The sequence below is a fragment of the Camelina sativa genome, chromosome 13, assembly GCF_030686135.1.
Source record: "Camelina sativa cultivar CO46 ecotype springtype chromosome 13, ASM3068613v1".
NCBI classification, from domain to species: Eukaryota; Viridiplantae; Streptophyta; class Magnoliopsida; order Brassicales; family Brassicaceae; genus Camelina; species Camelina sativa.
Window position 1 is genome coordinate 24,260,102 of NC_141892.1, and position 20,820 is coordinate 24,280,921.

At 35.2% G+C, this 20,820-nt stretch overlaps 4 protein-coding genes across 8 annotated transcripts; 1 reads left to right on the forward strand and 3 right to left on the reverse strand.

Annotated features, from left to right (window-relative positions):
• The first annotated feature begins 1,183 nt into the window (after positions 1-1,183).
• LOC104737374 (transcription factor MYB74) lies at positions 1,184-2,612 on the forward strand. The gene is made up of 3 exons (XM_010457541.3): positions 1,184-1,440; positions 1,539-1,668; positions 1,789-2,612. The coding sequence occupies exons 1-3, from the start codon at positions 1,305-1,307 to the stop codon at positions 2,543-2,545; spliced, it is 1,023 nt and encodes a 340-aa protein (XP_010455843.2). The 5' UTR covers positions 1,184-1,304; the 3' UTR covers positions 2,546-2,612.
• An 8,166-nt stretch (positions 2,613-10,778) lies between these two features.
• Positions 10,779-13,386, reverse strand: LOC104737375 (equilibrative nucleotide transporter 3). Of its 4 annotated transcripts, none has more exons than XM_010457543.3 (9): positions 13,052-13,386; positions 12,868-12,950; positions 12,639-12,743; positions 12,376-12,531; positions 12,131-12,274; positions 11,938-12,043; positions 11,670-11,842; positions 11,155-11,574; positions 10,779-11,056 (listed from the first exon to the last, which is right to left on the reverse strand). In XM_010457543.3, exons 2-9 carry the CDS (start codon positions 12,907-12,909, stop codon positions 10,943-10,945), a joined length of 1,260 nt encoding a protein of 419 aa, XP_010455845.1. In that variant the 5' UTR covers positions 12,910-12,950; positions 13,052-13,386; the 3' UTR covers positions 10,779-10,942. The 4 variants fall into 4 exon arrangements, with proteins under 4 accessions (XP_010455845.1, XP_010455844.1, XP_087338057.1 ...); XM_010457542.3 differs by having other exon boundaries at positions 11,155-11,592; XM_087481931.1 differs by lacking the exon at positions 12,639-12,743.
• Positions 13,387-15,997: 2,611 nt separating this feature from the next.
• LOC147929923 (uncharacterized) lies at positions 15,998-16,945 on the reverse strand. The gene has a single exon (XM_087480790.1). The coding sequence runs from the start codon at positions 16,943-16,945 to the stop codon at positions 15,998-16,000; it is 948 nt and encodes a 315-aa protein (XP_087336916.1).
• A 323-nt stretch (positions 16,946-17,268) lies between these two features.
• Positions 17,269-20,444, reverse strand: LOC104737377 (equilibrative nucleotide transporter 4-like). 2 transcript variants are annotated; one of them, XM_010457545.2, is made up of 9 exons: positions 20,207-20,444; positions 20,030-20,113; positions 19,823-19,927; positions 19,551-19,706; positions 19,300-19,443; positions 19,113-19,218; positions 18,828-19,000; positions 18,308-18,703; positions 17,269-17,606 (listed from the first exon to the last, which is right to left on the reverse strand). In XM_010457545.2, the coding sequence occupies exons 2-9, from the start codon at positions 20,069-20,071 to the stop codon at positions 17,493-17,495; spliced, it is 1,236 nt and encodes a 411-aa protein (XP_010455847.1). In that variant the 5' UTR covers positions 20,072-20,113; positions 20,207-20,444; the 3' UTR covers positions 17,269-17,492. The 2 variants fall into 2 exon arrangements, with proteins under 2 accessions (XP_010455847.1, XP_087338058.1); XM_087481932.1 differs by having other exon boundaries at positions 20,030-20,444.
• Positions 20,445-20,820: the final 376 nt, after the last annotated feature.

The window sequence follows — 20,820 nt, forward strand, 5'->3', positions numbered from 1 at the left end:
ATTTTTATAAAAAGGAAAACATTATACAATAGGTTACTTAATAATTAAAAAGAACATTAATATTTAGTCCAATCGTAATTCGATTATGATCGTGAGTTTCTACGTTAAGCATTCATTCTTAAAACAACAATGTAAGCTATTACGATTTTCATATTTAATGATAAATTTTAAAGTTCCATTTCTACATCAAATTTACAAACAAGTATTGAAGTATATATATTCATAATCCATCCTAATAATCCTATCCATTGTTTTGTTTTTTTTTTCCCCTAGGAAAAAAGAAGAAAAAGTCCAAAGGAAAAGAAAGGATCGAGATGGGTTGAAATTGTGAAGAGAGAGGGAGTGAAAATACGTGGCATCATAACTTTGGCGACAGCTAATGTGAAAACAGCCCAAAGCTACGGAGAGCGACACTCCTCGACGACGTCCATGTCCCTTTTTAGATTGTGATTGCATTGTTAATTATCTTATATATCATTTGATTAGTTTAAGTATCATCGCACAAGTTAATTACATTAATTTATACACAGTATTAAACTACAAATCTCCCCAAAATCACGTGTTTCGTATCGTTCGTACATTTGTCTACCGTTTTTATTAACGTTGAAACACAACTTATCAAATTTCATTTTAAAAATTATGAAAGACCTAATCAATTATAAATAGTTAATTTGAAACATATCACTCGAATTTAGGGTATTAGTTGGATTGACAACATTTATTATTAAAATCAACAAGAATGTATGAATGATTTTTATATATACTATCTTTTTTTGAACAAAGATTTATTCACTATCTACGTATCTTACTTAAGCACATAATTTTGGTTACCCAAATTACAAGTTTTGTACTCAGTGTGTCACATTAGATTCACATGCACACTGATATATGAAAAAAAACATACAAACATAAATCACATAATACTTGTAATATTTAATGGCCATCTCATAATTCACAGTAAGTTGTAGAAATAATCCATTATCTAATTAATAATATAGTATGTATGTATACATCCAAACAAATTTTTTGACAACAAAACAAAAAAATATATTTTGGGATGTGTAAAGGACACGTAGCCCAATCGATAAACAGAGGACGGCACCGAATCAATTTGACTTCACCTTTTTTTGATAAGAGTCTTTATCTCTTCCCTATATATACTTCGTACTCTTCTTTAAGGACCCTACGTCTCTCTCTTTCTCTTCTCTCTATCTATCTAGTCTCTGTTTCTTCAATATCACTCAATCATTGTTTTTTTTTTAAAAAGGTTTTGACTTCATATCGAGTAACAATTAATCAAAAAGATGGGAAGATCACCATGTTGCGAGAAGTTGAATGGGCTCAAGAAAGGACCATGGACTCCTGAGGAAGATAAAAAGCTCATTGATTATATTAATATACACGGTTATGGAAATTGGAGAACTCTTCCCAAGAATGCTGGTTCGTGTATATATACATTTTCATTATCATATTTATTATCCATTGGACGTTGTTTTCTAAAGTTTTGCTTTTCTTGCTCTTGAATCTTGATTATTCAGGGTTACAAAGATGTGGTAAGAGTTGTCGGCTCCGGTGGACCAACTATCTCCGACCAGATATTAAGCGAGGAAGATTCTCTTTTGAAGAAGAAGAAACCATTATTCAACTTCACAGCATCATGGGAAACAAGTGAGTTTGATCTATTGGTTATGAAAATATCAAAAAAATTAAGAACTATATATTAAATAAAATTTTAAAATAGTACATGTTAAGTCTAAAATGAATCTGACTTAGTTTGTTTTTGTGTAGGTGGTCTGCCATTGCGACTCGTTTGCCCGGAAGAACAGACAACGAGATTAAAAACTATTGGAACACTCACATCAGGAAAAGACTTCTGAAGATGGGTATCGATCCAGTAACACACAGTCCACGTCTTGATCTTCTTGATATCTCCTCCATTCTCAACTCATCTCTCTTCAACTCTTCGCATCATAATCATCAACCTATGAACATGTCGAGGCTCATGATGATGGGAGATGGTCGTCATCAACCATTGGTTAACCCCGAGATACTCAAACTCGCAACCTCTCTCTTTTCAAACCAAAACAACAACACACGCGAGAACCACACGGTTAACCAAACCGAAGTAAACCAATACCAAACCGGTTACAACATGATTGGTAATCAAGAATTACAGTATTGTTTCCCTAGCATGGATCAGTTCACGGAGTTCCAAGATCTCATGCCAATGAAGACGACGGTTCAAGATTCAATGCCTTCGTTCCCATCAAACTACGACGATGGTTACTCTAAATCTAACTCTGTTTTAGAACCTTTTTACTCCGACTTTGCTTCGGTCTTGACCACACCTTCTTCGAGCCCAACTCCATTAAACTCAAGCTCCACAACTTACATCAACAGTAGCACTTGCAGCACCGAGGATGAAAAAGAGAGTTACTACAGTAACACTATTACAAGTAGTTCTGACGTTCCTGATTACTCGTTTGATGTTAATGGTTTTCTACAATTCCAAGAAACAAAAAACCATTGGGATGGTGTTATGTAAAAAACAAAAATATTGTATTTTGTTATTTAGATCTTGTTACATATCCAAGATACCATTGTTTTTAAAACATTTATTACTAAAGTATATTCGTCAAAGGGAAAGCAACATCCCACCAGTAAAACAATATACAAAGCTCTCATGCATTGTTTTAATTAATGATAAGAGTTTCTATTATTGGTATATATCTACTCTTTTGTTTAATATATGTGGTCGGCTTTTCTTCTTACATAAATGCATGGTGATCGTATCAACGATCATATTTTAAATATGATTAGAAGATGTATAAATTATATGTTACCGAAATAGAAAGGAAGATAGACACTAAAACTGATAGTGAAAATGATCATTGACTTTATGAGCCAAATTAACTATGTAGCTTTGAAATGGATGATGGGCCCTTAAAGTCAATCTAAAATAGTATATCTTAAAAATTTGTTCAAAGTCATTGTTAATAGAGAGTAAAAAAGAACAAAAAAAAAAAAAGATTCACGAAGAACTTACTAATATGAGCATACATAGACGAACAAAAAAAAAAAGCTCTTACTAATTTATTATCAGCAAGACTGGCCGGCGCGTGAACATGAGAAGTACACTTATTAGCGTACGACGTGTTTAAAACCCCGTCGGGGTCGAATCGATCACGGGAGTATGCTAATGACCAGGCGCACGTGTCAAACAAGCTACGCGTAAAGCAATAATTTGGGAAAAAGGTAATAATTAGAAACGTTAAATGATATTAAAAGGCTCGTTTTTTTTTAATTGGATTCACGGTTTGTTGTTTACTTATCACTTTTTACACGTGGTGTAGGGAGAGCCATCTGAGAGTGGGGACGCGTGGGACAAAGCATGTGTAAACACGAACGAACGGATGGATCCTGCTTTAAGTTTGAACGTCGACATTTTGGGATGAGCTGTTTGTTTTGACTCGCTTGTTTTTCAGTAATTGCTTTTGTTCCATATAAAGTACACTTTTGGTTTTTGAGTTGAGGTAAGAATTAGTTAAAACCATTTTTTTGCATAGTATTGACTATTGACAATATCACTGCTTATTGAATGCTAAAAAAAATTTAGTGGTCACTTTAGTTATCATGATTTTTGAAACTTGTAGAACGTTGTCGTTTATAATCGATCTAAACGTCTTTTTAGCCATAAAACGTACTTTTCGTATCAACGTTAGTTTTTTAAAAAAAGGTTAAATGCATATGTTGTCTGATAAAATGTTTTCGTAACTGGTGATTACCTTTGTCAATCAAACCTACAAAGTCTAGACATGAATTTTTTTGGGAGGTGGCATATGAATCATTTGGACTAAAAAGGCAAATTTTGTTTTACATGATCCCAAAAGTTGTTTTCGATTTTTAGTCCATTCCCATACGAAAAAACACGTTTTGTCCTCGATGTACACTTGTGTTGTGTTTTTGTATGACCAAGATTTTCAATGGTAGAGTTTCTTATATGTCACTTTGCCAAATTTAATTCAAACACCAAAATTTTGTCGTCTATATACGGTTGTATTTTACCATTTCATATTTCTTATTACATTATACTATATACCATAGTATTAGACATGTTACTGGATTTAAGTATTTACCTGACTAGAACGGATAAACCTACATTATTGCAATTAAGCATGCATACTCATATTTCATCTAATATATTGGACAAAAGTCTCTTCCACCATTCTAACATTGCTTAATATGACTTTATTTGTGTGCTGGCCAAATGAGTTGAGTAATTGTATAGATATATAGTTTATCTAATGAATTTCTTGTCTTAATAGTCTAAAAGTTTTCTTACCAAGTGACTAACCAATCATATATATTGACAAATAAGACACTGAAAATTTAGGAATCAATATTTTTGTTGGCCAAAACATTACAAGAATCAATTTAATGTCGCCAACCCGAAAGTGGACTTTATACATAACGTTTGATCATTTATAAATAAGGTAGGAAGCTTCTATAGTCACATGGCCGATTATAAACTTATAAATGTGTTCCGAACAGTATGTAATTAATACGTCATAGTGAGCTATCACACTTCCTAATTAGTTTTGGATATACTGGTGTAGAGGAAAAAAGTCTTCAAAAAACATTATGCGATTTAGCTAACAAAACTTCAATTATTCCACCAAACGATTGACACTCTAACTCTGAGTTGACTAGATAATTTTAGATCCAACGATAATCAACACTCAACAGTAGTTGCACGTTAAACCATGTTAACGTTGACTAAGATTGGGTTTAAGACAACTTTGGTCAATCCAATTATCCAAAGTTAATGTTGTATGATGTTAAGTAGGATAATTTTGGGTTCAAATCAGATACGTTATTATATATAGATATTGTTGGAGTAAGCCTGAAGAAAGCTTAAAGTAGAAACTAGTCTTAGTCCTATTTGTGTTGATAAAGAGATAATGATCAAATGTTTAGGAGTTATCTAGATATGTAGGATTCTTATTAGGATTAGGATTAGCAAAGTAATATATAAGGGAGTGTTGGGAAGTGACACAACTTATGAGATTTGAGAGATTGAAAGTTTGAGAGAGACCAAAATTTTGAGTTATTTTCTTTGGTATTAATAAAGAGAGTTGTTCTTTATTTGTGTTCTTAAACTATCTCATCATAAAACTAGATTTGGTATCAGAGCTTTGCTCGATCATCGAAGGAATCATGTCTGAAACCCTTGCACTACCACCACCACCATCCAAAGAAGGAGGAGGTTCTTCCTCGATTGTTTGTCCTATGCTTAATGCAAGCAACTATATTGTATGGGCGATGAAGATGAAGATCGCACTCAAAGTTCACAAAAATCTGGGATGTTATTGAAGCAGAAACCGACCAAGTCAACGAGGATCAGAAAAATATAGCTATGGCTTTACTATTTCAATCGATACCCGTGAGTTTAACTCTGCAAGTTGGAGAGCTCAGTACAACAAATAAAGTATGGGAAGCAATCCGGGCTAGAAACGTTGGAGCAGAACGTGTTAGAGAAGCAAGACTGCAAACCCTAATGGCTGAATTCGATCGATTGAAGATGCAGGAATCTGAGAGAATTGATGAATTTGGTGGTAAAATTGCAGCAATTGGATCGAAGTCAGCTGCATTAGGAACAAATATCGAAGAACCACAAATTGTTAAGAAATTTCTTAATAGTCATCCTCGCAGAAAATTCATCCACATAGTTGCTTCCTTAGAACAAGTTTTGGATTTAAACACTATAAGCTTCGAGGATATTGTTGGTCGTCTTAAAACTTATGAAGAACAAATCAGTGTTGAAGAAGAGTCTCTAGAGGAATAGAGCAAGCTTATGTATGCAAATACAAATCAACAAGCGAACCAAAACCAACAATACAAAGAATACAGTGGATATTATGGAGGTTACAGAGGAAGAGGTCGTGGAGGTAGATTTGGAAACAGAGGACGAGGAAGAGGACGTTTGGAGGAAGAGATGTGTCACAAGTTGTTTGTTTTAGGTGTGACCAAACATGACACTTTGCATTCAACTGTCCAGATCGACTACTTAAGCTGCAAGAGACACAAGAAACAGACAACAAAAGCACGCATGACACAGACGAACTTCTAATGCATGAAGTAGTCTACTTAAATGAGAAACGAGTTGTGCTTAGTAAGTTCGAGACTAGTAAAGATGGGGATAGCACTTGGTACCTTGATAATGGTGCCATCAACCATATGACCGGAGATAGAAGATACTTTGAGAAGTTTGATCTGTCTATTAGTGGGAAGGTTCGTTTTGGGGATGATTCACGAGTCGACATAAAGGGCAAAAGAACAACTGTCTTTATAGATCAGAATGGGAAGCAAAGGGAGGTGACTGATGTTTATTTAATTCCAGATTTGAGAAGCAACATTATTAGTCTTGGACAAGCTACAAAGTCCAGTTGTGACATACGCTTGAGAGGTAATTACTTGATGATAAGATATCAAGAAGGAAATCTCCTTGTCAAAACAGAGAAGTCTAGGAACAGGCTTTATAAACAGATGGGATTGCGAGATAATGCTTGCCTATATCTTACGAAGATAAGTGAATCTAGTAAATGGCATCCGAGGATGGGGCATGTGAATTATGCAACTTTAGGATCGATGCTAGGTAAAGAATTGGTTCTAGGAGCACCAAAACTGTCAGTAAAAAGAAGTTTGTAGCTCATGCTTGCTTGGAAAACAAACTCGACAAGAGTTTCCCCAAGAAACTACTTTTCGAGCTACAAGGAAGTTAGAGCTTTTACATGGTGACCTTTGTGGACCAATAACACCAAGTATAGCAGCAGGAAATAGGTATGTTTTTGTGATAATTGATGACTTCTCTAGATACATGTGGACTATACTACTGAAGCAGAAAGGAAATCTTTTGAGAAGTTTCAGAAGTTCAAAACTGTAGTGGAGAAAGAAGCAGGGGAAACCATAAAAAATTTCAGAACAGATAGAGGTGGAGAATTTATATCTCAAGAGTTTAACTTTTTTTGTGAAGCATCTGGAATAAGAAAGCACTTGATAACTCCATATACACCACAACAAAATGGTGTTGTTGAAAGGAGAAATAGAACTCTGATGGGAATGGCTAGAAGTATCCTGAAACATATGCATATGCCAAACTATCTTTGGAGAGAGGCTATTAGAAATTCAACATACCTTATCAACAGAAAAGCCACTCGAGCTTTAAAGGAGAAGACTCCATATGAGTGTTTTCGTGATAAAAAGCCAACAGTTCAACATATTAGGATATTCGGCTGCATTGGCTACGCAAAGGTAGAGAAACCTCATCTGAAGAAGCTTGATGATAGAACTCGTATTCTAGTTCATTTGGGAACAGAACCAGGGTCTAAGGCGTATCGTTTGCTAGATCCACAGCCAAGAAGAATTGTTGTCAGTCGTGATGTTGTGTTTGATGAAACCAAAGGATAACATTGGTCTTGTGAAAATTCTGCAGAAATAAGCGATGAAAGTTTTAAAGTTAACTTTGATGGTTTTGGGAACCACGGTCTTCAAGAAGATGGTGAGGCCAATGAGAAGGAACAGACTCTTGAAGATGACGAGAGTCAGAGTGAAACTGAACCTGGTGATATCTCGGATACACATGAGCAAGCGGCTAAACTCGAGACATACCAACCTGCAGTCACAAGGACACACCAACTTGCGACTGCAGGTCAACTTGCAGTTTTGTCAGAGCCGGAGTTACGGAGATCAGAACGAGTGAGAGTTAAACCACAACATCTTGAAGATTATGTCTTACTTGCCGAAGAAGAAGGTGAGTTCTTGATTTTGTGTCTCAATAATGAGCCTACAAATTTTTATCAATCTAGGGAGTCTAAGGAGTGGATAAGAGCTTGTGAGGATGAAATAGGATCAATAGAGAAGCTTAGAACTTGGGATCTTGTTGACTTACCCATTGGAGCAAAATCAATTGGTTTAAAGTGGGTATTCAAGCTTAAGAGAAATTCAGATGGCAGTATCAACAAATATAAAGCTAGGCTAGTGGCAAAAGGATATGTGCAAAAGTATGGGGTTGATTTTGAGGAAGTTTTTTGCACCGGTTGCTAGGATTGAGACTATTAGACTCCTAATTGATCTTACAGCCTCACATGGTTGGGAAATTCATCATCTAGATGTAAAAACTACATTTCTTCATGGAGAACTCAAGGAAACTGTTTATGTTAGTCAACCTGAGGGATTTGAGATAGCAGGAAGGAAAATTTTACAAGCTTAACAAAGCCTTGTATGGCTTAAGACAGGCGCCTAGAGCATGGAATAATAAGTTGAATCAAATTCTGGAGGAGTTAAGATTTGTGAAGTGTTCGAAAGAACCTTCTGTGTATCGAAAGGATGCTGGTAAAGATCTCTTGTTCATAGGAGTCTATGTCAATGACTTGTTTGTCACATGAACAAGCTTAACTGTGATTAACAAATTTAAGGAGGAGATGGTTGATAAAGTTGACATGAGTAATCTTGGGAAACTATCATATTATCTTGGAATGCAGGTTTGTCAACACCAAGATGGGATAACATTAAGTCAGGCTCGGTATGCTCACAAGATTCTCGAGGAAGCAGGGATGTCCAAATGTAATTCGGTTCTTATTCCAATGGAGACAGAGTTAAAATTGTCAAAGGCTGAGAATGAAGAAGAGATTAACGCAACTTTGTATAGGAAGAATGTAGGGTGTCTACACTACTTGCTACATACTCGACCAGATTTGTCTTACTGTGTAGGGATATTGAGTAGATATATGCAGAGTCCAAGGCATTCACATGGTGTAGCAATGAAGCATTGTCTAAGGTACTTAAGGGGAACCAGTCATTTTGGACTGTCTTATGGAAGATTGAAGGTACCAAGGTTGATAGGGTACAATGATAGCAGCCATAATGTTGATCCTGGTGATGGTAGGAGTATTTCAGGACACATATTTTATCTTGGTGAGAGTCCGATCACATGGTGTTCGCAGAAGCAGGATGTGGTGACTCTATCCTCTTGCGAAGCAGAGTTCATGGTAGGAACTGAATCTGCAAAACAAGCGGTTTGGTTGCAGGATTTGTTGGTCGAGATCACTGGAGCTGCAGAGGAGAAGGTTATTATCCGAATTGATAATCAATCAACAATTGCCCTTACTAAGAATCCTGTTTTCCATAGGAAAAGTAAGCATATACACATGCGCTATCACTTCATAAGGGAACGAGTGGAGAATGGTCAGATTGAGGTTGAACATGTCACGTGAAATGAGCAGAGAGGGGACATACTAACAAAATCATTGGACAAAAACAAATTCAAGGTAATGAGAAATCTCTTAGGAGTTCAAGACTTGTCGAAACAGAGTTTCAAACTTAAGGTGGAGATTGTTGGAGTAAGCTTGGAGAAAGCTTAAAGTGGAAACTAGTCCTAGTCCTATTTGTGTTGACAAAGAGATAAGGATCAAATGTCTAGGAGTTATCTAGATATGTGAGATTCCTATTAGGATTAGGATTATCAAAGTAATATATAAAGAGGTGTTGGGATGTGACACAACTTATGAGATCTGAGAGATTGAGAGTTTGAGAGAGACCAAAGTTTTGAGTTATTTTCTTTGGTATTAATAAAGAGAGTTGTTCTTTATTTGTGTTCTTAAACTATCTCATAAAACTATATATATATATATATATATATATATATTCTCTATTGGTCATTAATGGCACTGATGATTTATAAAAGCAAACGACATTTGTAAGAACAGAATCATTAGAAACATATAAAACGTTAGAAATTGAAATACCTACCCGTTATAGGAAGCAAAAAATGGAACCGAAACAGTATATAATTGTATAATCTCTTGAGAATTACTCGAGATTTGAGGAGTACAAACAAATGGAAAATTATGCTCATGATCCTAGAGAATATTTGCTTCGAATTCACTTAAGTAGTTAGAGCTACTTATGGTTTGGTAGCCACAAAAAAGAGGGACTAAACAAATTAAGGTACGACGTCGTGGAAGTAGAGATGATCTCGTGTAGTACACAAGTTGGTGTTTCGGTGTAGGACACACGAACACCGATCATTAGTACATTACTAAAACTTGGATTATTCTAATTTTTGGCTAAGAATCATGTACCATTGTTGTTTTAAATATAATTAGTATTAGTATAACATGAAAACTAAAGACATACTTATATAAGTTTCGTTCATTACAATTTTATATACAAAAATACATCTGGAACCTCAAAATAATACTATTCTAGTACGGTTTGTAAATAGTACACAGTAGTACAAACAAGCATTTTACTGCTCAGTCTGCTCTTAAACCAACACAAAAGCACTGTATTGTCTTATAAAAAATATGTTTCTGTTCATGTCCAATGTGATCGGAAAGGCATGCAAGAAGATATATTTCTCCTGGGTTTGAATGAACATCATTGAGTGCAGCGTTGATGTAATTTCGTTTTTTGCTTTTCTTTCTAGTGTTGAATTGAATGGATTAACGCAATTTACACCAGCGTTGCGCTCAATTATGTTTTTCTATTTTCAGGAACACTTACAAAAAGGTATGTATTATGATAATCTCTTTCATGAATTAAACCTTTTATACATCTTCTACTTAGTTATATAATCTAGAAAAACTATTATTACAAGCTTATATGATTATAGTTTATATTCCAGTTTAAAAGTAAATCCTTAATTAAGAATATATGTCTTTTGATATGTATTGTTATTCATTAATTCCAGCGTTATGGTAGATGTTGCAAAATATCAGTAATAGGAAACAATCATTCTTAAACGCTTTATGGTCTATAGCAAATGTAATTACATATCCTCTGTTTTTGAGGATAAGAAAACTTAAAAGGTTACAATGCAAATAATAATAAAGACAAAGCAGATTAAGTAAAAGTGAAACAATGGTTTTGGAGTGATTAGAACTCAAAAGGCATCCTTCTTACCAATAAGCCATAACCAATCCAAAGCCACTCCTGCAAATATCCCTCCTAACAGAAAGATCACCAACAAGTTTCCTAACGCATTCTGCTCCGGACCCTTCACAAAAAAATCAAAACCCAAATGAAAATTTAGAACAAATGTGAGATTACTTGCCTTAAACGCCAAGATTGTATTCTCTACTTATTATAGATTACCTTGTAGCCTTTAGGAGCTATGGTGAGAATGCAAACAGTGAGATGTCCATTAGTCAATCCCAAAATAGAAATGAGCATAATCATCCATCCTTGATCACCATATTTTGCAGTGAAGTAGAACGCCGGAATGAGGAAATAACGCGATAGAACCGCTATTGTGATCAGTTTTCTATTCTCAATCTTGAGCCATTTCAACAGCGGCGTGTACCTCCCAACCAGATCCCAACAATTGTACATTGCTACAAGGACAAGCGCGTACCAATCACCTAGCCCATGTTTTCCAGTGTTCTCATATAAGAACCCGGGAAATATGGATAATGTACATACGTAGATGAGGAACAGATTCACTGCATAATCTATGTTTTGAAGCAACAACTCTTTGTTGGTTAGTCTTTGATTCTTGGAATCATCATCATCAGTCTGCATAGAATCAAGAAGCTAAAGACTGTTTAGGAGTGAAGGATATTTTTTTTAAAAAGCAAAAGAATTAAGAAAGGTAGATTCTGTGAAGTTACCAAATCTGATGTATTTTGGATACCAGCAGCAGCAAGATCAGCTGAGACAGTTTTGGAACCTTCAGAAGCGGCTTTTCTCCGGTAATACTTAACAATGGGGAGTTTCGGGAACACATAGGCGTATAACAACACGCAAAGTAACTCTATGAATGTTGAGATTGCTAAGAATATCACTGCAGAAAGAAATATAAGAAAAAAAGAAAAAAAAACTTATAAACACTTTGGTATTTGGAGTTTCTATTGGTTATCTTCAAATATTTAAACTCACTTGCTCCTTTTCGTAGACCGTTGTTTGATTTCTCAAAAGCTGCTTTAGTCGTTAGCCTTAGCGCTGATGTTAGTGCACCAGCTACAGCCAAACCTACCATGAATGACTACAAAGAAAGCAAGAAGTATGAGTATATCTTATAAATTCCGGTTAATCTAAACCGAGATTATTGAATCTGCTAAAATGTATAAACCTGAACTAATTCAGGGCACATCAATGATAAATCACCGATCATTCCTCCTTGAACGGTAGCATCCGCGAGGCCAAAAGAAGCAACGACTGCGCATAAACCGATATATGGTCCGACTCCACCACGTCCTTTTGTTGCCAAATCCAACTGTTTTTTTTTTTTTCTTTAAGATTCTTAGAGTCCATAATAAAAGTCGAATTCCATAAAAAAGATTAACGTTACTTTAAAAGACTTTAATAAAAACTTACGACTATGAGCAAGAATGTGGATATTGTGAATAGAGTGTAACCGATCAGGTTACGTTTTCGAGTATTCATTTTTGATTCGTGGTATGTGAGAATCACGATTGTTCCAAGCGCAAATGGTTGGTAAACAAGTGTGAGTACTCTTGAAGGATGATAATCCTACAAGAAAGATGTTATAAGTTTTCTATGTAATATATTTTTGGTGAGCAAAACAAAACAAAACAAACAGATTTGAAATCTTGCAATCGACTGAACCGAAACCTAACCGGGAAGACTTGGTAATAGTAATCTGCTATAGTTAGCATACTGTTCCAAGAAACGAGGGATCCAATTCCAAGAATACAGCAAACAACCATTGCTTTATACTTCCCCTGTTTTTTTTTTTTTTTTTTTTTTTTTTTTCAGAATTAGACATAAACAAGAATTTTTTGGTTTTAAATTCTGAAACATGATGAAAGTTTTTGGATCTGAGTTTTGGGGTTTGTAAGAACTTACCTGAAGCTTCTCAGGAGGTTGGTTCTCATATGTCTCCCCCATTTTTCAAAATATAGTAACAGAGAGCTCAAAAGAACATAACCCTGTTTCAAGATTCAAGAACTTGATCAAACACAGAGAGATACACAGGAGGTTTTTTGTCTTTCTTTTTTGTTGGAGTAAAAAAAGCTACAGAGATACTTACTTGGAACTTAGCACATGAGGATTTTGTAGAGTCAACGAGTTTGATGATTATATAACGAGATTCAAAAGATGATTCTTAAACCATGGAGATGAGCGAGTAAAAAATGATATAGACACTTTTTTAAAAGGTTTGACAGCAAATATGGGAGGATAAAATAAGACTCGAAAGAATTAGAAAAAGAAACAGAACCAAAATGATTAAAGAATCCAAAGTGTGAAAGCTTTTTCCGTTTCTATTTTTAGTCCACTTGAAGACTTTGTAGTCTGAAAGCAAAATACATTATTAGAGAAATTCTTTAATAGCTGCATATCTTTGAGAGCGGTCTAAAACGTGACAATAAATGAAAATAAATACTATGTAAGAATATAAAAACAACCTTAGATAAGAGTCAATGGGGGTTGAATAAGTGAGGCAATGAAGTAATAAGACCTTCATCTCAAGTTGATTGTTACGTGTTACTATTCTCATTTTTTTTCCCCATGGTTGGTTTCAGTGGAATTAGTAGTACATAAGGTTTTTGTGACGAATGTTTTTTTAATAATCATTTGAAGGTAAAATATACTAAAAAAGGTTTAAAAAGAATTATAAAAAAAAGTGTAAAACTACACTCCATTTTTGGGTATGTAAATTATGCAAAAACGACTAAAATCTAATTCTCATAATCATTTTTTAAAGGGAGATTCTCAAAAATCACACAAAAATAAGTTTTTTTTTTCAAATTTGGTATAACATTTCTAAAATTTCAAAAATAGTACTAATTGATCTTTTAAAATTAAATCCTAAATTAAAAATACTAAACTCTACCCCTCACAACTATAGCGTAAATGTGAAATTAAGAATTCAAATCTAAAACCAAAATTCTAAAAATTAATTTTAAATATTTCTAATATGTTATAATTGTACATAAAAATTATTTTAATACTATTTTAAAGTATTTCTCTTTCTTAAATGGCTTTTCAAAAAAAAAAAAAATATTGTTAAATGGCGGTGGTGTGTGAGAGGCTGTAAATGATCCGTCGGTTATGAGCGCAGATTTAATGGGCAGCTCATGATTGAAACGTTTTTTGCCACTTGCACAAAATAGCTCTATTGTATAGAAGTTGTCTTTATACAATTTTGAATGCCATTTAAAGTGTTTATAGTGGTCAAACGGAACACTTGCAAAATGACAAAGCAACATGGCGGAACTACACGGTCATCATGATCACTTAGGTTACTAAAATCAAACTTTAAATCTCTTACATATCGTTTATAATGTTGGGATACAAACCAAGTCTCACATCTAATGTTTAAAGAGACTATTATTAATATATAAAGGGTTATGGTTAATTTACTAATTGCCAATTGATTTTTAGTGAGAACCCCAAGATAAACCCAAATTTAACATGGTATCAGAGTCCAAAGTTAAAATTTTGGTGGACCTAGAAAAGTGGATACGGACATGCCTCTTGTTAACCCGAGTGATGGGGGCCCAAGAAGGGGTTTATTATCGGTCCAAGTGGGATCGGTTCGAGATGGAGTTATCATCTCGTAGAGGCGTGTTAAAATCTCATATGTGGTCATTGGTTTGAAGGGGAGATTGTTGGGATACAAACCAAGTCCCACATCTTATGTTTAAAGAGACTATCATTAATATATAAAGGGTTAGGGTCAATCTACTAATTGTCAATTGACTTTTAGTTAGAAGTCCAAAATAAACCCAAATTTCCAATTGTTGGGCTTTCTAAACCCAAGTCAAGTCTCATTAAACACAACGTCTCTAGGTCATATAGCCTATAAGCTTTCGAACTCGGTTTTGTCCCTAGATTAATCAAAGTTCTTAAGATGTGGTCCAATGATCTTAGCATAAGCAACACAGCCAAACACTGGTAGATGCTCGATGTTAGGCTTTTTGGTCGTAAAACTTTCATATGGAGTCCAACCTGCCAAAGCTTTGGTAGGAACTCGATTAATAAGATATGTTGAATGACGTACGACCTCTTCCCATAGTTCATTCGGCAGTTTCATAGCCTTAAGCAAGCTTCTTGTCATCTCCATTAATGTGCAGTTTCTTCTTTCAACTACACCATTTTGTTGAGGTGTATATGGTGCAGTTAAATGTCTAGTGACTCCACTTCCTTCACAAAACCGATGAAACTCAAGCGAGGTAAACTCTCCTACCCTATCGGTGCGAAAGGTTTTGATAGACAGTTCGGTCTGCTTCTCAATTCCTCCTTTAAACTTTTTAAACCGATCGAAAGCCTCGCTTTTCTCCTTCAATAGCATTGTCTACATGTATCTGGAAAAAACATCAACAAGGACAAAGACATACCGGTTGTTAGCTGGTGTTGGTGGAGAAATTAGTCAATACAAGTCACCATGAATCAGCTCCAAAGCTTGAGCTGCTCGAAAAGATGTTGTAGTTGGAAACACAGCTTTGGTCTGTTTTCCGACTAAACACGCAGTGCACACATTCTTCTCATGGATTGATTGTGACATTCCCACAACCATACCTTGTCTTACCATGTTTTTCATTACTCCAACACTTACATGTCCCAGTCGTACATGCCATGTTAGAGTAGTGTCGTTGTCTTGGATATAATGACACTTAGGATACTCAACTTCCATTGGCGTCTTGTAGAGACAGTTTGATGATCTCTTGACTCATACTAACAACCGTCCAACATGATCACTTAAAGTTAACATGTCTCCCTTCATGTTCACTTCACATCCAAATTCAGTCGCTTTTCCTAGATTGATAATGTTGTGCTTCAGGTCGGGAATATAGTAAATCTCCTTGAGTGATCGCCTCTCACCCGTTTTTCCCACAAAAACAATCGATCCCTTTCTAATTATGTTGACAAACGAACCATCACCAAACTTAACCTTCCCTGTGATGTTCATATCTAAGCTGGAGAAGAATTATTTGTTTCCCGTCATGTGGTTACTAGCACCGTTGTCAAGATATCATACACTTTCATTGTTTGTATCATAATTCTTGGGAAACACCTTATCATCATTCAAGAACACCACCTCATGAACGTAAAGTGCATCAACTTCATGAGTTTTATTCAGATTTGTCTCTCGATGACCAAAACTGTCACCATAGTTTCCTCTACCATATCCGCCTTTATTGTATCCGCCTCGACCATAATCACCTCTGCCATATCCACCTCGAGTGTTGCCTCCTCTATTATAGCCTCCTCTGTTATATCCTTCTCTGTTATAACCTCCTCTGTTTCCACCTTGAAAATCGTTGTAGCCTCCACGGTTATTACTAGAATTTGAAAACATAAGTTTTCCTTGATCTTCACTTTTGGTCTCTACCCCTTCACGCTCATCATACGCCTTTATTCTCCCAACTATATCTCCAAATCCTGTTGAATTCAGATCTAGAACTTGTTCAAGGGAAGCTACAATATGAATGAACTTGTTTCTTGGAAGTCCTGACAAGAATTTCTTCACCAACTTGGACTCTTCAATATTCTCTCCTAAAGAGGCTGATTGTGATGCAAGGCCTGAGATCTTGCCTGCAAAATCATCAACAGAATTGGTCTCACTCATGTGCAGGCATTCTAGTTCTGCCATGAGGGTTTGAAGTCTCGCTTCTTTCACCCGGTCTGCTCCGTGGTGTCGAGACTTTATGGCATCCCACAAATTCTTCGCCGAGCTTTGTTCGCCAACTTGCAGAATCAACGCCTCGAGGATGGATTGAAACAGTAGTGATATAGCTACATCGTTCTTCTTCTCATCGGCTGAACCAGGTTCTATTGTGTCCCATATTTCGCTAACTCGAAAAGTAATCTTCATCTGCATCGCCCGAACCGTAAAGTTTTTCGATGTTAACATCAGACAATGGATCGATGGAGATCCAAGGTCCTTGGTTCGTGGTGCAGGGTTTGGCATGTCCCCCATCCTTAGTTACGTGAGTCTCCTAACACCAACTTTGATCGAGTCTTTTCACAAGGCTCTGATCGGAGCTATAACCTTAGCTCTGATACCAAATCTAAGATTAAGATTTAAGAGAAAGAGAGATTTAGCTTTTGAGAGAGTTTTCTAAATTTAATAAAAAAAGTGTTATTATATTTTCAAGTTCTTAATCATAGATATAATTAGAGGTTAAGCAAACGCAGATTGGATTTGGAAATAGTTTTTGTTAAAGTCTATGAATTTATAACTCTTAGACAATAGTAAACGAGAGATGGTCAAATGGATCTAAAGTAGTAACTCGTAAGGTTGGACAAGTCAAATACAATTTGCCAATTTGGTGAAGCATCGAAATAAGACTTCAATTCAAGTCTTTAAAAGTTTTACGTGTTAGTATTCTCTTCTTTTTTATTTTTTCATGAATACACAGTTACGCTAGAGGCATCAAAGCTTCTCATTTTAAGCCAGCCATAACAGGGTTTACTCGAAATTAATTACGCCAAAAGGATGTTGTGAATCATTTGCTGATGAGAACTCAAAATGCATTTCTCTTGCCAATAAGCCATAACCAGCCTAAAGATATTCCTACAACTGCTCCTCCTAGTATAAAAACCACCAGCAAATTCCCTAATGCATTCTTCTCCGGACCCTTCACAATATACAAAACAAGAATAACTTTAAGTGTCCAGGTAGAGAGGTTTATATATTGTTTATAATTTTTGTCTTTTGGTATTTAAATATATGTCAAAAATCTTGTGTTATATATTCAAAGTGTAAAAAGCAACCGGTGTATAAGACTAACTTTTTTTGTTTTTTTTGTTTTTTGTTTATATGTCATAATACTGCATTAATGTGTTAACATATAAATGAAATCACAATTTTCTTGCGAACTCTCGAAAAAAAAAAAGAGACATTTTTTTAGTTTGTTGAATAACGTCTTAAACATTAATGCAAACATGTGTTTAAGACGTTATTACGGTATTTTATTTCGAAAATTTCAAAACATGTGTTTAAGACGTTATTACGGTATTTTATTTCGAAAATTTCAAAACATGTGTTTAAGACGTTATTACGGTATTTTATTTTGGTATAATTTAAAATTTCATACATGATACATGCAAACACAACATTGAAGACATGATCTTCAATGTCATATTCTCCTTTCAACTACATTTCGTGTTTGTTTATAATTTTCTTAATTCAAGTGTATATTACTAAAGTTTTACAAAATTAATGTGTTTTGTTCTCTAAATGTAAAATCCATTAAAATACTAAAATGTAAATTTATTGATTTAATCAAATTAATTAATTAGGTTAAAAGTAGGGATCAGTACTGACTAGATAGGTTACCTTGTATCCTTTAGGAGTGAGATGTCCAGTAGTTAATCCCAAAACAGAAACGAGCATCATCATCCATCCTTTATCACCATATTTTGCGGTGAAGTAGAACGCCGGGACGAGGAAATAACGGGACAAAACCGCAATCGTTAGAGCTTTTCTATTCTCAACCTTCAGCGAATTCACCAGCGGCACATACCTCCCGACCAAATCCCAAAAATTGTACATGGCTACTAGGATAAGCGCGTACCAAACACCTAAGCCGTGTTGTCCCGTGTTCTCGTATAAAAATCCAGGAAAAATGGATAATGTCAAAACGTAGATGAGGAATAGACTCACTGCATAGCCTATGTTTTGAAGCAATAGCTCTTTCTTGCTTAGCCTTTGATTCTTGGAGTCATCATCACTCTGCATAGGAAAACTATATATGATGCTAACTAAATAATGGTTAAAAGTGGAAAACGAATCATGAAAGATGTCCTTGACGAAAGGAAACCAAGAAAGATAAGATTCTTGATGAATGTGATGTTACCAAATCTGATTGATTTTGGATACCAGCAGCAGCAAGATCAGCAGCTACAGTTTTCGATCCTTCAGAAGCAGCTTTTGTGCGGTAATACTTAACGATTGGGAGTTTTGGGAACACATAAGCATATAACATCACGCAGAGAAATTCTATGAATGTTGAGATTGCTAAGAATATCACTGTAAAATGGGGGGGGGGGGGGGGGGGGGGGGAATAAACAAAGCAAGAAATATAACATAAAACATTTGAAAATATTGGATTTTTGAGATTTTCGAAAAATATTAAACTCACTTGCTCCTTTTCGTAGATGGTTGTTTGATTTTTCAAAGGCAGCTTTAGTTATTAGCCTAAGCACTGAGGTTAGAACACCAGCCATACCCAAACCAGCCATATATGACTACAAAGAAGCAAGTTGTATATCCAGTAAACACCGGTTTTATCTAAACCAGAGACCTTGAATATGCTAAACTTAATAAACCTGGATGAGTTCAGGGGACATCAAAGATAGATCACCGATCAATCCTCCTTTAACGGTAGTATCAGCGAGGCCAAAAGAAGCAACAATTGTGCATAAAACAATATAATTTCCGATTCCACCGTGTCCTTTTGTTGCCAAATCCAACTGTTTTTTTTTTTTTTGAGGTTTTTAGTCTATAGTCCATAATCATTATACAGTTCCATAAGAAAGATTAATGTTTGAGATTAAGACTTAATTCAATTGATACTTACGACTATGAGCAAGAATGTGGATATTGTGAAGAGGATGTAACCGGTCAGGACACGTTTTCGAGTACTGATTTTAGATTCGTGGTATGCGAAAATCATGACTGTTCCAAGCGCAATTGGTTGATATACAAGTGTGAGTACCCTTGAAGGATGATAATCCTACAAGAAACAAACAATTTTCATGTTAAAAAAAAAAATTGTAACCAAAAACAAAAGATCAGTTTTTAAACCAATTTCGAATTTTAGAATTGACCAAACCATAACAAAAATCGAACCGGGAAAATTTGGTAATAGTAATCTGCGATAGTGAGCATACTGTTCCAAGAAACGAGAGATCCGACTCCAGGAATACAGCACACAACCATTGCTTTATACTTCCCCTGTTTTTTTTTTTGAATTCATACATAAACAAAACAAGAATTTGAGTAAAAACGATGAAAGATTTCTGATCTGTGTTTTGGGTTTTGTGGATACTTAATTACCTGAAGTCTTTCAGGAGTTTGGTTCTTGTATGCATCCGCCATTTTCAAATATTTACGGAGAGCTCAAAAAGAACGTATGTAGCCCTGTTTCAAGATTTTCAAGAATTGTATCGATCATAAGAAGGTGTTTTATACCATCTCTTTTTTTCTTAGGGAGTAAAAGCTATGGGTGCTTACTCGGAACATATAAGCACATGAGGGGTTTGCAGAGTCAACGTGTTTGTTGGATTTATTACGAGTAGAACAAGATTCTTACAACATGGAGATGATTGAGTAAGATAATATTTAGATTTTTAAGGTTTGACAGCAAATTTGAGGAGATAAAATATAAGACTCAAAAGGTTGGCATGTATATACCCTGCCTGATACCCTAAAGGTCTGATCTTTGTTTGGCATGCACTTTCCTTTTATCTCCATTATGTAATCGTCCCTTTACGTCAATTTAATACAACCAGAAAGTTTAACACAAAAATAAAAAAAAAAAGTATGAGAGGACTCGAAAAGAAAAGAAAAGAAACAAAAGAAAAAGAGTAAATAATATAAAGTTTGAAAGCTTTATAGGCCCTGTTCGGGAGAAAGTCGCAGCGACAGCTGCTGACGACTAAAATTTTGCCTTCACTTTCCTCCCTCTCTTCTTCATCTCTCTCAATTTTCAGTCGCTGCGACTTCAATTATCGAATTTAAGAATCGCTGAAAAAATCAGCTACACAACTAAAGCTTTATCTTAGAAACAGCGACAGTCGCTAGATTTAAAAAATATCAAACCTTCATTGTCAGATCTGTAAAATGGT

Excerpts from the sequence above, each read along its gene's own strand:
- LOC104737374 (XM_010457541.3), top strand. The coding sequence starts at position 1,305 with ATGGGAAGATCACCATGTTGCGAGAAGTTGAATGGGCTCAAGAAAGGA. Across the intron at positions 1,441-1,538 it reads AACTCTTCCCAAGAATGCTG|GGTTACAAAGATGTGGTAAG; the intron begins GTTCGTGTATAT and ends TTGATTATTCAG. Across the intron at positions 1,669-1,788 it reads CACAGCATCATGGGAAACAA|GTGGTCTGCCATTGCGACTC; the intron begins GTGAGTTTGATC and ends GTTTTTGTGTAG.
- LOC104737375 (XM_010457542.3), bottom strand. The coding sequence starts at position 12,909 with ATGGGGGAGACATATGAGAACCAACCTCCTGAGAAGCTTCAG. Across the intron at positions 12,744-12,867 it reads AACCTCCTGAGAAGCTTCAG|GGGAAGTATAAAGCAATGGT; the intron begins GTAAGTTCTTAC and ends AAAAAAAAACAG. Across the intron at positions 12,044-12,130 it reads TGTGCCCTGAATTAGTTCAG|TCATTCATGGTAGGTTTGGC; the intron begins GTTTATACATTT and ends CTTTCTTTGTAG.
- LOC147929923 (XM_087480790.1), bottom strand. The coding sequence starts at position 16,945 with ATGGGGGACATGCCAAACCCTGCACCACGAACCAAGGACCTTGGATCT.
- LOC104737377 (XM_010457545.2), bottom strand. The coding sequence starts at position 20,071 with ATGGCGGATGCATACAAGAACCAAACTCCTGAAAGACTTCAG. Across the intron at positions 19,928-20,029 it reads AAACTCCTGAAAGACTTCAG|GGGAAGTATAAAGCAATGGT; the intron begins GTAATTAAGTAT and ends AAAAAAAAACAG. Across the intron at positions 19,707-19,822 it reads ACTATTACCAAATTTTCCCG|GATTATCATCCTTCAAGGGT; the intron begins GTTCGATTTTTG and ends TGTTTCTTGTAG.